The 16066-nt window shown below is 39.3% G+C and overlaps 1 protein-coding gene across 4 annotated transcripts in view; it reads left to right on the plus strand.

The window, feature by feature from the left end:
- Positions 1–16066, plus strand: part of RNF212B (ring finger protein 212B) — a 42288-nt gene that overhangs the window by 1186 nt on the left and 25036 nt on the right. For all 4 annotated transcript variants that reach the window (XM_038544213.1, XM_038544214.1, XM_038544212.1 and 1 more), the window contains exons 2-4: positions 487–587; positions 4054–4106; positions 4489–4563. In XM_038544213.1, coding sequence (XP_038400141.1) covers positions 488–587; positions 4054–4106; positions 4489–4563 — 228 coding nt within the window. In that variant the 5' untranslated portion in view covers position 487. The remainder of the gene's footprint in view (positions 1–486; positions 588–4053; positions 4107–4488; positions 4564–16066) is intronic.

Raw genomic sequence — 16066 nt, forward strand, 5'->3', positions numbered from 1 at the left:
TATGTCCCAAGTGGCTAATAAAACATCTTCTATTATTTGATCCACTGCTTCTCCTTACGCCATCTCACTGTATCACAGGGAACTATTAGGAAAGAAATTGATTTTTTAAAAGATTGTTTTTTCTGATTACAAATTGGTGCATGAACTACTCCAGAAAACTTGAAAACAAAAAAGTGTAAAGGTCAAACACACACACACACACACAAATATCCATAATCTTACCATTCAAAGAAATCTCATTGTCCCATTATTTTTCTAAATATATACATTTTTTTTCTCTTTTAAAAATGGTAAATGTAGTTTGTGGTCTGCTTTTTTTCACTTGAGAGGTATAGGTTCTTCCTGACAACCAACTAGAATACCCACAATAATAGTGCCTGCATCCCAAAAAGATAACAGAAGCTAAGCAAATATTGTTCCATACGTTTTGGCACAGCTACAATTATATTACGCTCCAGGTTATTTTCCTCTTTCTCTTTGTTCCAGAATGGATTGGTTTCACTGTAACCAGTGTTTCCGAAAAGATGGGGACCATTTCTTTGTCACCAGCTGTGGGCATATTTTCTGTAAAAAGTGTGTGACTCTGGGTGAGTGTCTTAACTGTTTTCAGATTCAGGCAAAAAATGTTTTTAACCTAGAAATAATGATTAACCATTTCTCTGTGTGACTTGGGATAAAAATCACATATTGGGCCAAAGCTGGTATAGATATAGTAGGAAACTGTTGATTATGGAAATTTGAGGCATCCATTAATAAAGAATGATTTAGCAAATTGAATATCTAATACTTGAACACCAAAAGTTACTTGTCAGTGTTTTGAAGTCTGTGCCAGGGAAAGCCACATGGTTATCAGACTAATTAGAGAAATAAGAAAAAATAAGAGTAATGAATAGTAATTGGGGAAAGTTTGGTTAATAACAAGAGTCATTTCTAATGGGAAGTGGTCTAGCCCCATTTCAAATTGATAGAAATGTTGATGATGATGAATAAGATGATAATGGTTGTGGTGATAGTAGTGATATATTTGCAATTTAAAAAGTATTTCCAGAGGTGCCTGGGTGACTCAGTTCGTTAGGCGTTGGACTCCGTTTTGGCTCAGGTTGTGATCTTCTGGGTCATGGGATGGAGCCCCATCAGGCTCCGTGCTCAGTGGGGAGTCTGCTGGAAGTTTCTCTCCTTCTGCCACCCACCATGCCCTCTCTTTCTTTCTCTCTCTCTGAAATAGAAAAATATTTTTTTTTTTAAAAAGTATTTTCCCAGGCAGCCCGGGTGGCTCAGTGGTTTGGCGCTGCCTTCAGCCCGGGACCTGATCCTGGGGACCCGGGATCGAGTCCCACATTGGGCTTCCTGCATGGAGCCTGCTTCTCCCCCTGTCAGTGTCTCTGCCTCTCTTTCTCTCTGTGTCTCTCATGAATAAATGAATAAAATCTTTTTTGTTTTTTTAAGTATTTTCCAGGAGCTCCTGGGTGGTTTAGTCAGTTGAGCATCAGACTCTTGATTTTGGTTTAGGTCATGATTTCAGGGTCCTGGGATTGAGCCCCAAATCGGGCTCCATGCTCAGCAAGGAGTCTGCTTGTCTCTCTCTCCCTCTGCTCCTGCTCCCACTTGTGCTTTCTCTCTGTTTCTAAAATAAATAAATCTTTTTAAAAAAAAACAAAAAGTATTTTCCACATGTAAGAATTTTATGTATCCTTATCATAACTCCGGAGGTAATTATTAGTAGACTTATTTTACAAATGAGGAACTGGTTCAGAAAGGATAAATGTTTTGACCAACTTCTTATAGCTAAAGTCTTAGAAATGAGATATGAATCTAAGGGGTCTTTTTTCACACCAACATGCTTATAAGGTATAGAAATAGCCCAGAAGAGGGACGTAGGATAGGGTAAGGAAGATTTCATAGAAGAGCTGTTGCTTCAGTAGAGTTTTTTTTTTTTTAAGATTTTATTTATTTATTCATGAGAGACACAGAGAGAGGCAGAGACACAGGCAGAGGGAGAAACAGGCTTCAAACAGGAAGCCCGATGTGGGACTCCATCCCAGGACCTCGAGATCATGACCTGAGCCGAAGGCAGATGCTCAACCACTGAGCCACCCAGGCAGGTTTTGAATAGTAAACTGGAGTTGCCAAGTGGATAAGGCAGGGAAGATCATTCTCGTTTAAGAGAACAGTATGTATAAAGGCATACTACATTACAAACTCATAGTGCAGGGGGCTGCACATGGTTAGGATTGGTAGAGCATAGAGAATAAAGAAATGGTTAAGAGATAAGGCTAGAGAGGTAGGTAATGGCCAGATAATGGAAGGTTCTATAAACAAGACTGAAGAGCCTGAACTTTATCCTGCAGGTGGTAGAGAGCTGGGATAGTTTGTTTTGTGTTTTGTACGTGCTAGTTCACTCTGGCAGCAATATGGAGGGAAGACAGGGAAAAATCTTTAGTCCTCAAGAAAGAGTGAGGTTACTAGCATCTGGAGAAGCTTTTTTTTCTCTATATGGATCTCATGACCCTTTTAATTTATCTGCTAAAGTAACAGAACTGTTTACTATGGTAACAGCAGCTTACCTTGGAGAGGTTTGTCTCAGTGAAGCATATGTCATGTGATGTTTTCGCTTGTTGTGGCCTTTGTCTTAATAACTAGCACAACTACTAAAATTTTAACTTAAAAGAAAGACTAAGACTTTTAATTTTTATATCTTTTAGTTTGGGTTAATTAGAGAATGCAAACAGGAGAGCTTCAAAGCAAGTTCCAGGAATATTAGCAAAGTGAGAACAGAGCAGGAATAATTGGGGAGTTTCTTTTTTTTTTTAATATGTTTTTTAAAGATTTTATTTATGTATTCATAGAGACACAGAGAGAGAGAGGCAGAGACACAGGCAGAGGGAGAAGCAGGCTCCATGCAGAGAGCCCGATGTGGGACTCGATCCAGGGTCTCCAGGATCACACCCTGGGCTGCAGGCAGTGCTAAACCGCTGTGCCACTGGGGCTGCCCTGGGGAGTTTCTTACAGTAGCTATAGTGTGCCTGCTGTTAGGTAGATGGGGGAAAAAAGAGCAACCTACAGTTGAAACCTTTGGTACTCTTGTGTTCTTCCTAGTATTCTCATAAATGTACTCTAGTACTCTTGCTGGAGGGTTAGAACTGCCCCCCCCCCCCATCCGCAGAAGAAAACTGGAAATTCGTAAAGAGGAGATAGATAGGGGCGCCTGGGTGGCTCAGTCAGTTGGCTCTGGTCATAATCTTAGGATCTTGAGATCAAGCCCCATGAGGCTCCCAGATCAGTAGGGAGTCTGCTGGAGATTCTCTCTCCCCCCCTTCTCTCCCTCGGCCCCTCTTTCCACTTATACACATACAGTCTCTCTCTCTCTCAAAATAATCAATCCTTTTTTTAACAAAAAAGAGGAAGGGGGATCCCTGGGTGGCTTAGTGGTTTAGCGCCTGCCTTTTTGGTCCAGGGCACAATCCTGGAGTCCCGGGATCGAGTCCCACGTCAGGCTCCCGGCTTGGAGCCTGCTTCTCCCTCCTCCTGTGTCTCTGCCTCTCTCTCTATGTCTATCATAAATAAATAAATACATCTTTAAAAAAATAAAAATAAAAAATAAAAAATAAAAATAAAGAGGAGGGGATCCCTGGGTGGCTCAGTGGTTTAGTGCCTGCCTTCCGCCTAGGGTGTGATCCTGGAGTCCCGGGATCAAGTCCCGCATCGGGCTCCCTGCGTGGAGCCTGCTTCTCCCTCTGCCTGTGTCTCTGCCTCTCTCTATCTCTCTCTGTGTCTCTCATGAATAAATAAATAAAATCTTTTAAAAAATAAATAAAAATAAAAAAAAGAGAGATGGATAGAGCTACACAGTGTGAAAGCCTTACTTGTCATCAACATACAAGTTTGGAAATACTGATTTTGAGAACAGAGCTCAAGATGATGTCCTTTTATAGCATAAAAATATTCTAAATTCAGTGAGAACCTGTTTCTTACTAGCCTACTTGACCATGTACTTTAGGAAGATCTTACTCCTTGCCCACAAGAACCAAACTTATTTTTCCCTTTCTCCCTTAGAAAAATGTACTCTTTGTGGAACTGCTTGCAAGCATCTGGCTCTTTCTGGTAATGTAAGTTTTTCTCCCCCTGCCACAAACCATCTTCTCCCATTCCTGGTCTGTAGGAAGTACAGTTGATGCATGACTAAGCACTGAAGTTTTTAAAAAAGAAGGAAAAGAAACAAAACTCACAGGTAGCAATTTTTTTAAAAAAGGGAGGTGGTAAACAACAGAAGAATTATTTGTGGCTGTTGCTATAGAAGCATGAGGTAAGGAGGATTAGAACATATAATCTATATTACATAGGGTAGTGGTGAGCTTCCTTATACTTAGAATAGTGAAATAATACCAGGTGCTTTAGGGAAGGTGGTAGGTATATCCTTTGCCATATTTTCCAGTATCTTATTTCATTCCCTTGTGGATATGCTCAATGTTTGTCTCACTCTCTTCATAGCTGAAACCTCAGGAGAAGATATACTTCAAAAGCCCTGTGGAGACAGCCCTGCAGTATTTTAGTCACATCTCTCAGGTATGAGAAGCAAAAGTAAAGAAAATCAGATTCACCAGGCAAATTCTAATTGCGTCTTTTTTAAAAAATCAAAGATTCTCTTTAGACTGCATTTATACACAAATGGAGGGAATTGGCTGTTTGTCTGCTTTCTTCCCTGATGATACAAATCTCAACAGTAAACTTATTTACTGACCCCAAACCTGTGATAGACTGTAAAAACCAGTATGTGGGGATCCCTGGGTGGCTCAGCGGTTTAGCACCTGCCTTCGGCCCAGGGCTTGATCCTGGAGTTCCGGGATTGATTCCCACATTGGGCTCCCTGTATGGAGCCTGCTTCTAACCCTCTGCCTGTGTCTGTGCCTCTCTCTCTGTCTCTCTTTCTGCGTTTCTCATGAATAAATAAATTAAAAAATCTAAAAAATAAACCCCACTATGTAGCTGACATCCTACCTTATACTTCCTGGTTCTATTAAGTAATTTTTAAGAATAAAGAAGGCTCTAGGGGTACCTGGGTGGCTCATTTGGTTAAGTGTCCCACTCATGATAATGACTCAGGTCATGATCTCAAGATTGTAAGATCAAGTCTTGCATTTGGCTCCACACTGGGCATGGAGCCTTAATCTTAAGCAAAGATTCTCTCTCTCCCCTTCTCCCTCTAGAAAAAGAATAAAGAAGATTCTAGAAGTTTTATCATCTTTCTGTGCAGACTAATGAATCTTCTAAAAATTGCTTTGGATATATAGGCCTGACCCTGTAGTCAGGGGACTAATGGGCTAGTTCTCAAACTTTTGCTTAAAGACCTGTGTTCAAGAAAGGATTTCTTGTTCTTCATTTCCATTTTTCAGTAACCTTTTTTAGTAATGCATATATATTTAATTCTTTATTTAGTGTTTATAATTTGTTGCCTCAATTTTAGAAAATATTTTTCTTTCCTGATGCATCATATATTTGCATACTGTTGACTTGATCAAGAGCACTAGGAATGGGGATGCCTGGGTGGCTCAGCAGTTGAGCATCTGCCTTCGGCTCAGGGTGTGATCCCAGGTCCTGGGATCAAGTCCCATGTTAGACTCATCGTGGGAGGCCTGCTTCTCCCTCTGCTTATGTCTCTGTCCCTCTCTCTCTGTGTGTGTCTCTCAGGAATAAGAAAATAAGTAATCTTAAAAAAAAAAAAAAAGCAATAGGAATGCGGTAGGAAGAGGAGAAAAGATAGAATAACCATTTAAGAGTTCCCAAATTGTAAAAACTTTGGTTTTCCCCTTCCACTCTCCAGTCTCCACTCATTATTTTATGGCCTAGTGGAATTTCTATCTTGGCATGTTTCCTGAGATTTTATCACTGTTTTTCTTTTTTTTAAGATTTTATTTATTTATTCATTGAAGACACGGATGGGAGGGGGGCAGAGACATAGGCAGAGGGAGAAGCAGGCTCCCTGCAGGGAGCCCGATGTGGTACTCGATCCCAGGACCCCGGGATCATGCCCTGAGCCAAAGGCAGATTCTCAACTGCTGAGCCACCCAGGCCTCCCTATCACTGTTTTTCTTCTGTACTCTTACTTCTCATTCTCAGGAGAGTAATCCTTTCCAAAATGTGAAGATGATCCTTTGTCATGTTCTGGCTGAAGTTAGTAGATTTAATTTTTTGTTGGTGGGGCAGCCCAGGTGGCTCAGCGGTTTATTACCGCCTTCAGCCCAGGGCCTGATCTTGGAGTCCTAGGATTGAGTCCCATGTCAGGCTCCCTGCATGGAGGCTGCTTCTCCCTCTGCCTCTCTGTGTCTCTCTTTCTGCTCTGTCTCTCTCTCTCTGTGTGTGTCTCTCATGAATAAATAAATAAAATCTTTTTAAAAAATAATTTTTTGTTGGTGTTTCACCCCTCAATCCTAACTCTGGAAGTAGAGGAAGGGGAATTAAAGCTTTCACTGCGTTCTGCTTTTAGTTGCTTGGGTGAGCCATCATATTTGAGATACTATTTAACATTATGAGGAGATAAAATCTCCCTGAGACTTAAGGAGAAATGTAAACAAGGTCACATGAACAAGAGAAAAAGCAGACCTTTGGTTAATAATTAAACTCAGGATTAGCTAATGATCAGTAGAGAAATTATATGTAGTCTGAATTCTAACCTGCCTAATCAAGGCACCAATTACACATGGTCAAATAATCAAGATAAAATAAACGGAAAGGGTCAGTTAATCATCACTTTGGTCAAGGACCAGTTTGGTGAAGTCAGCAATGTCTGAAAATGTGTTTTCCTAGTCTGTGAAGTTGAATAACTGATCCAAATAATATCTAGATTGCCTCATTCAGGCCTCTTGCTAAAGTTTGTCTTTCTCAGTCAGACTTTACTGACTCTCATATATCAAATGGTAGCCCCAGCACTGTCTACTTCTTACCCTGTTTTATTTTCCATCATATCTCTAACATCATATACTTATTTATTGTCTAAATCCTGCACTGGAGTGTAGGCTCCATAAATTTAGAGATTTGGTAGGTTTTGTTTGTCGTTATATGGCAAGCTCTTTGGATAGTTCTTAATATGTAGTAGAAGTTTTAAAAATTGTTAAATGAATGATTTATGAATCATTTAAATGAATGGCATATTGATCTAAATATCTATTTATGTTTTAATCATCCCAGATTTCTGTATTGACTGGTCGAGGGCATTTTTCTGCTATACTACTCCATGGCCAGTAGTTAGAACTTCCTGTTTTAAAATCTTTACTCACCTCTAGATAAAATATCTAAGTATCTTTGGGGATTGGAGAGCCTCCTATAGACCTGTGAGCTTTCTTCTAATCCCAGGTCATAGATTACACCCTATTGATAACTAGTATCGATACCTGTGCCAGTAATTGTTTCTTCTTGGGTAAAGCCTTCCCTGATTCCTGTAGGCAGATTTTTGCCCTGTTCTTTGTAATCCTAGAACACCATTGCTCTTACCTCTGCAAAAGTGTTTTAATTTATTTGTTCATAGGGCTATTTTTCTCACTAAACTGAAACTTTAAAAAGGCAGGTATGAACTTTGTATTGCCCAATGGCTAATAGGTACTTGGCACAAATTAAGTGAATAAGAAGTGTTTGTCAAATGAATAAATGCACATCAAGGCTGAGAGGGAGGTGGGAATGGTTCAAGATAAGGTCAGAGAGAGAGGCTTGAACATATAGGGACTTATAAGCCGTGGTAAGGAATTTAGATTTTCTTCTAAGTGGCAATGGACACCATTGAAGAGTTTTAAGCACAGAAATGGCATTATCTGATGTATAATATTAAAAGGGAATCTGGCTGCTGAATGAAGAATGGGCCTTGGAGAAGTTAAGATCAGAAGCAGAGAGAACATGTAAGAGGCTAATGGAATAATCTAAGCAAGACTTCTTGAGTTAAAGTGGTAGCAATAGAAATGGAGGAGGGGGGGAATCCCTGGGTGGCTCAGCGGTTTAGCACCTGCCTTTGGCCCAGGGCGTGATCCTGGAGTCCCAGGATCGAGTCCTGCGTCGGGCTCCTGGCATGGAGCCTGTTTCTCCCTCTGCCTGTGTCTCTGCCTCTCTCTCTCTCTCTCTCTATCATAAATAAATAAAATCTTAAAAAAAAAAAAAAAGAAATGGAGAGGGGTAGTCAAATCTGAGATGTTTTCTAGGAAGAACTGGGTAGAACCATTGTTGGTTTGGATGTGGGAGGTGAGAAAAAGAGAGGAATAGAGGAAGACATCTGGGTTTTTGTCTTGAGCAAAATAAGACAAATATATGGGATGATTATATTGAGAAGACCACTTGAGGGAAAATACCATTTTGGACATACTAAGTTACAGATGCTTTTTAGAGCTCCAGGAGGAGAAATCACAAAGGGGAATAAATGTACTATTCTTTTTTTTTTTTTTTAACACAGTCTGTCTTTTTAATTTTTTTTAAAGATTTTATTTATTTATTCATGAGAGACACAGAGAGAGAGAGAGAGGCAGAGACACAGGCAGAGGGAGAAGCAGGCTCCATGCCGGGAGGCCGACATGGGACGCGATCCTGGGTCTCCAGGATCAGGCCCTGGGCCGAAGGCGGCGCTAAACCACTGAGCTACCCGGGCTGCCCCATAAATGTTCTGAAGCTCAGGACATAGGTCAAGGATAGAGCTATAGGGATCCCTGGGTGGCGCAGCGGTTTAGCGCCTGCCTTTGGCCCAGGGCGCGATCCTGGAGACCCGGGATCGAATCCCACGTCGGGCTCCCGGTGCATGGAGCCTGCTTCTCCCTCTGCCTGTGTCTCTGCCTCTCTCTCTCTCTGTGACTATCATAAATAAATAAATAAAAAATTATAAAAAAAAAAAAAAAAAAAAAGGATAGAGCTATAAATATGGAACTCATTAGGATATAGGTAGTTTTTAAAGTCTTGAGATTGGATGCGATCATCCAGAGAAGGAGCCCCTTCAACATCTAGGGATTAGATAGGTGAGAAGAGAAGTTAAGGAAGAGTGGCAATAAGTGAGTAGAAGCAAGAAAGTGTGATATCACAGAAACTAAGAAAGAGAAATATTTCAAGAAGGAAGAAGTAAAAAAAAAATAATAAATAAAAAATAATAATAAAATAAAATAAAATAAAATAAAATAAAATAAAATAAAATAAAATAAAGGAAGAAGTAACCAGCTTGGTCAAATACTGTTGAGACATGAAGATGAGGGCAAAGGAGGGAGGACTGGATTTGGCAACATGAAGGTAATTGATGACACAAAAGCATGTTGAACAGAGTCTTGAGAAAGGAAAACACATTGGAGTGTTTTGGTGGGTGTATGTTTACATTCTGTCTGCTTCTTCACCTCCCAAACCTCTTATTGAACCCTCTGCAGTTTGGCTTCATTTAGACCATCTCACTGAAATTGTTCTTGCTAAGGATATTAACAGCTTTCTTGTTATCAAATCCAGTGGATACTTTGTTGTTTTTGTATTTGATTTCTCAGCAGCAACCTAGGCCTACTCTTGCCTCCTTAAAATATTCTTTCATGGCTACCATGGCTACCAACTTCTTTCTCCCTTTTGTGTTTATCTTCATCTGTCCATCTCTTGAACAGTTCTATTTCTCAGGTTCTATACTAGACACTTACACTCTCAATGGATAATCTCATCCATTCCCATGCTTCAGTTATCATGGATTTAGGGATCATTTCTAGTTCTATTATGTCCAGTAAAGATCTCAGTTTAAATGTCACCTCAGAGGCACCTTCTCTGACTACTATATTTAAAATGGGCCCTAAAAAAAAAATAAAAATAAAAATAAAAATAAAATAAAATAAAATAGGTCCTTCCCCCTGCTCAAGATTGATTTATTTATTTTAGAGAGCAGAGGGAGGGGAAATGGAAGAGGGAGAAAAGCAGACTCACTGCTGAGCAGTGAGCCTGAAGCAGTGATTGATCCCAGGACCCTGAGATCATGATCTGAGCAGAAATCAAGAATTAGTTGCTTAACCAACTAAGCCACAGGTACCCCTGTCCTAGAAACTTTTTTGTTTCCTTAATAACACTTGGATAATTTATAATTTTGGTGGTGTTTATTGTATGCTCCATAGACTATAAGCTCCACTGAGGCAGAGACTAGCTTTGTTTTATTCATTGTTGTATCCCATGCAAAGATGACAATTTTATTGCATAGGAGGCATTCAGTAAATCTTTGCTGAATGAATGAGTACTCCCTGCATACACACCGCACACACCCTGCACTTTAGGCATATATCCATTTGCTAACTGGATATTTTCACTAATTCCATATGTACTAAACCGAACTCAGTATTCTTAATAACCCTCAACCCAGCCCACTCTTTATATACACACAGGAGAACAGGCTACTCTTCCTGTTTCTTTTTTTTTTTTTTTAATATTTTATTTATTTATTCATGAGAGAGCAGAGACATAGGCAGAGAGAGAAGCAGGCTCCATGCAGGAAGCCTGATGTGGGACTCGATCCCAGGTCTCCAGGATCACACCCTGGGCCAAAGGCAGGCACTCAATCACTGAGCCATCCAGGGATCCCAACTCTTCCTGTTTCTATTGTAAATGATAACTACCATCCACATCCAAACCAAAAATCTGAGTCCCTCTTGATTCCTTCTTTGCATATCTAATCCATCATTAAATCTCTCTAAAATACTTGAATTTTTCTATTTTATCTCCAGCCTTCTAGTTCAGTCCATCATTGTTTCTCTCCTGGATTATTGCAGTAACTTCTTAACTGATCTTTTCTTTTCCTACCAATTCTCCATGTTGAAGCCAGGAAATCACCTAAATATAGGTATGATTAGGGGGTGCCTGGGTGGCACAGTTGGTTAACTGACTGACTCTTGGTTTCTACTGGTCTGGTGATCTCAGGGTCGTGAGATTGAGCCCTGTGTCAGGCTCCATGATCAGCCCTGAATGTGCTTGAGTATCCCTTTCCCTCTGCCTCTCCTGTTCATGTTCTCTCTCTATCTCTAAAATAAATAAGTGAGGGACACTTGGGTAGTTCAGTGGTTAAGCTTCTGCCTTCATCTCAGGGCGTGATCCCGGGATCCGGGATCGAGTCTCACACTGGGCTCCCTGCATGGAGCCTGCTTCTTCCTTTGCCTGTGTTTCTGCCTCTCTCTCTGCATCTCTCACAAATAAATAAATAAAACCTTTAAAAAATAAAACAAATAAGTTAAATCCTTAAAAAATATATAGATATGATCAGTTCATTTCCCTATTTAAAACCATTTAATACAGGGGATCCCTGGGTGGCTCAGTGGTTCAGCGCCTGACTTCGGCCCAGGGCGTGATCCTGGAGTCCTGGGATTGAGTCCGGCATCAGGCTCCCTGCATGGAGCTTGCTTCTCCCTCTGCCTGTGCCTCTGCCTGTCTCTCTCTCAGTCTCTCATGAATAAATAAATAAAATCTTAAAAATAAAAAATAAACCAAAAAATAAAAAATAAAAATAAAAAATAAAACCATTCAATACAACTGTTGCTCTGAGAATAAAAGCCAACCTTTAACATGGCCCAGAGGCCAGACCTGCTTTAGTCCCTGCTTATCCCTTCAGTCTCACCTCTTATCCTCTCCCTCAACCCCCAACTATAATACAGACACACTGAATTTGTTTTAATTGTTTATATAAATAGTTTCCTCTGTTGTTTCTGGACTTTTGTACATGCTGTTCCATCTGTCTAGAACATTCTTGTCCCCAAACATATACAGGGATAAGTACACACAGTACTTAGAATACAACATCATATTGCCATATTATATTAAAATTTTGTTTGCTCATCTGCGTCATCACATGAGAATAGGGGCAGTATTAATTTTATTCATCTTCTATATAGACTCCTGACATGGTACCAGGAACATAGTAGGATTCAATAAGTATTTTTTGAAAGAATGAATAAAATAATCTTTCCTGTTGAGGTTTTCCCATAATATAGTATAAGGGGATATAGTAAAGCAGTAATACTGGGAAAATTATTGAAGTAGAAATATCGAAAGTAAATCTGCTTGCTAGCTTGTAACTTTCTTTGAATCATTCATACTCCTTCACATGTAATGTGAAACAATAATACTCATCTTAATTCTTATAAAGATCCAATGAAATAATGCTATGAAAGCATTCTGAAAGCTGTAAAGTACTATATTAGTTTAAAGAATAATGTGGAAAACTCATAATAGATTATGGAAGGTCACAAACCTGCAGGAAAATAGTTAAAGATCATATAAGTAAAAAGTTTGTATTTTTAAATTGTTTCCAAAGGGAAGTATAAAATACTTGCTTAGCTTTATTTTTATTTTTTTAAAGATTTTATTTATTTATTCATGAGAGATACAGAGAGAGAGGCAGAGACACAGGGAGAGGGAGAAGTAGGCTCCACACAGGGAGCCCAATGTGGGACTCGATCCTGGAACTCTGGGATCATGCCCTGAGCCAAAGGCAGACACTCAACCACTGAACACCCAGGTGTCCCCTGCCTATCTTTTTAAATAACAACTTTATAGACATATACTTTACATACCAATTTCACCCTTTTGAAGTATGCATTTCAGCATTTTTAGTATATTCACATAATTATGCAGTCACTACAACCTAATTTTAGAACAGTTTTTTTTACCCCAGAAAAAACTCTATATTCATTAGCAGGCACTTCCCAAATCTTCTCCACCTTCCCCAGCCCTAGGCAATCACTAATTTACTTTCTATCCCTATAGGTTTGCCTATTTGGGAATAAATATGAAATTTTACAATGTGTGATCTGTTGTGACTGCTTTCACCTAATCATAATGTTTCTAAGGTTTGTCCATGTTGTAGCATGTATTAAGATTTCATTAAATAAAAACTTAAAATGAAAAAAAAAAGATTTCATTAGTACTTCACTCATTTTTATGACCAAGTAGTATTGCATTATATAGATGTGTATACATTTCACGTATTCCTTCATCAGTTGAGAGATATTTAGGCTGTTTCCACTTTTTGCCTATTCTGAATAATTCTGCTATTAATATTTGTGTATAAGTTTTTGTTTGGGCATATATTTTCATTTTTCTTGGATATATATGTGGAAGTTGAATTACTGGGTCAAACGGTAACTCTATGTTTAACTTTTTGAGGAAATGCCAAACTATTTTCTCAAATGCCTGCAATATTTTACATTCTTACCTGCAGCGTTATGAGGGTTTTGATATCTCCACATCTTCACCAACTGTTGTTTTTATTTGTCTTTTTGATTATAACCATCCTAATGGTGTGAAGTGATATCTTATTGTGGTTTTGATTTGGATTTCTCTGATGACAAATGATGTTGAGCATCTTTTCATGTGCTTACTGGCCATTTATATATCTTCCTTAAAGTAATGTCTATTTAGATCCTTTGCCCATTTTAAATTGGGTTACCTTTATATTATTAGTTGTAAGAGTTCTTTATGTGTTCTAGGTACAAGTCTCTTACCAGATATATATTTTGTATACATTTTCTCCCATTCTTTGGGCCCATCCTTTTTATTTTTTATTATTTTTAAATATTTTATTTATTTATTTGTGAGAGACACAGAGAGAAGGCAGAGACATAGGCAGAAGGAGAAGCAGGCTCCCTGCAGGGAGCCAGATGTGGGACTTGATCCCAGAACTTGGGGATCATGCCCTGAGCTGAAGGCAAGTGTTCAACCTAATTCCCAGACGCTCAACTGCTGAGCCACCCATCCATCCCTGGGCCCATCCTTTTTAAAATTAAGAACAAATAACCCAGATGTCCATTAAATAAATATAAATAGGAAGAACAGACAAAAGAGGACATTGAATAAAGTCAGAAATAGAGGAATCCCTGGGTGGCGCAGCGGTTTAGCGCCTGCCTTTGGCCCAGGGCGTGATCCTGGAAACCCGGGATCAAATCCCACATCGGGCTCCCGGTGCATGGAGCCTGCTTCTCCCTCTGCCTGTGTCTCTGCCTCTCTCTCTCTCTCTCTCTCTCTTTCTCTCTGTGACTATCATAAATAAATAAATAAATTTTTAAAAAGTCAGAAATAGAGATTGATAGAAAAGGAGGGAAAGATATTGATCCACAAAGAAAGACAAATACAGAGAAAAAGACATAAATGGTATACAGAGAAAGACTCTCATAAATTTAGTGTTAGGATTGTTAAACTTTTTCTTTAAAAAAAAAAAAAAGATTTATTTACTTTACAGATAGAGTGCGCTCGAGCATGCACAAGTGAGGGAAGGGGCAGAGGGAGAGAATCCTCAAACAGATTCCCAGCAGAGTGCAGAGCCTGATGTGGGACTCAATCTCACAACCCATGAGATTAAGGCCTTAAGATCTTGACCTGAGTCAAAATCAAGAGTTGAATGCTCAATCAACTGAGCCACCAGGCACCATGATAAACTTTTTCTTAAAAGGCCAGTAAATATTTCAGGCTTTGCAGGCCATACAGTCTCTGTTGCAACTACTCAACTCTGCTATGCTAGTATAGAAACAGCAATAGGCAGTATGTAAACAAACAGGTATGGTGTTCCAGTAAACTTTATATACAAAAACAGGCAGCTGGCCATGGTCAGTAGTTTGCTGACTTTAAAGTCATCTGTTTTGCTAACATATACGTAACTACCACATATGCCATTTGAGTAAAATCAGATCAAAGCCTGATCTCATCAACAGACCAGACCAGTTCTTCATCTCTTACTTGAATTTAAAAATTGAACAACTGAGATAATCAGTGATACCTTTGAAGAAAGGTTTACTTGGTCTAAGATTATTTTACCTGAAAAGTAGAAGGTAATCTGTCAATATTTAGGACTTCTGAATCAGTATACCTGAGGGTTTTTTTTTTTTTTTTTTTTTTTTTATGACTACTGAGCAAGGCGTTGTGGTATGAGAGGTAATATCGCTTTGATCACAAATTGTGCAACTCAAGGAGCACCTGGGTGGCTCAGTCAGTTAAGCCTCTGCCTTTGGCTCAGGTTATGATCTTGGGATCGAGCCCTGTATTGGCATCCTTGCTCAGTGGGGTGTCTGCTTCTCCTTCTGCCCCTCCCTATCCTGCTCATGCTCTCTCTCTTTCTCTCTTTCCTCTCTCTTCTCTACTCTCTTGGATGGATGAATAAAATCTTAAAACAAATTAAAAAAAAAAACAAATTGTGCAACTCACAACTTAACTTCCCACCAGGTGGGCTGCTGTGGCTTTCCTATCCAGAATGGTATTTCTGAACATGTAACTGTCTTTTCAAGACCCTTTGGTGGCTTTTTATCAGCTATGTTTCAGATTTTTCAGTCACACCTACTTCTCCTAATGGTCTGGTTTCTCCTAACTTCCCCAATCACATTCACAATGACCGCCTCACATCTTATATACCAACATCAATTCTTATGTAGGCTATTTATTACCTAATCTATAAGGAAGATTTACTTTTTTGCAGTTCTTTTATGCATATAGTTTCATACCTCTGTGCCTGGGATGTCTCACTTCCACACTCTGAAGACTGAATAGTTAACTCATTTAATTTAAAGATTTATTTATTTGAGAGAAAGAGGGAGAGAGAGAGAGAGAGAATGAGAGGGATGAGGGGTAGAGGGAGAGAATCCTCAAACAGAATCCCCTCTAAGTGTGGAACCCGACAAGGGGCATCCTACCACTCTGAGATCATGACCTGAGCTGAAATGAAGAGTCGGACACTTAACCACCTGAGCCACCCAGATGCCCCCCGAATAGTTAACTCTTAGTCATTATTTCTATACTTTACACATATTTCTTCTGTTCTGCATATCACTTTGCGTTTTATTTATTGTTTCACGTGTCTGAATGTCTGGTACTGTATGGTGATGAATTACTAAAGGACAAAAGGACAAGAACCCATACTACCCATCTTAGTGTTTCTGCTTCAGTATACCTGTCACCCCACTTCACCAATTATCAGCTTGTAACCAATCTTCATTTACTACACTTCCAGCCACTCCAGACTATTTTGAAGCCAAAACTAGATGTTATATTATTTTAATCTATAAATATTTCAGAATGTGTCTCTAAAAGATGAGAACTCTTTTCTTAAATAAAACCA

This window comes from Canis lupus, chromosome 8, assembly GCF_011100685.1.
Source record: "Canis lupus familiaris isolate Mischka breed German Shepherd chromosome 8, alternate assembly UU_Cfam_GSD_1.0, whole genome shotgun sequence".
Classification (NCBI taxonomy): domain Eukaryota; kingdom Metazoa; phylum Chordata; class Mammalia; order Carnivora; family Canidae; genus Canis; species Canis lupus.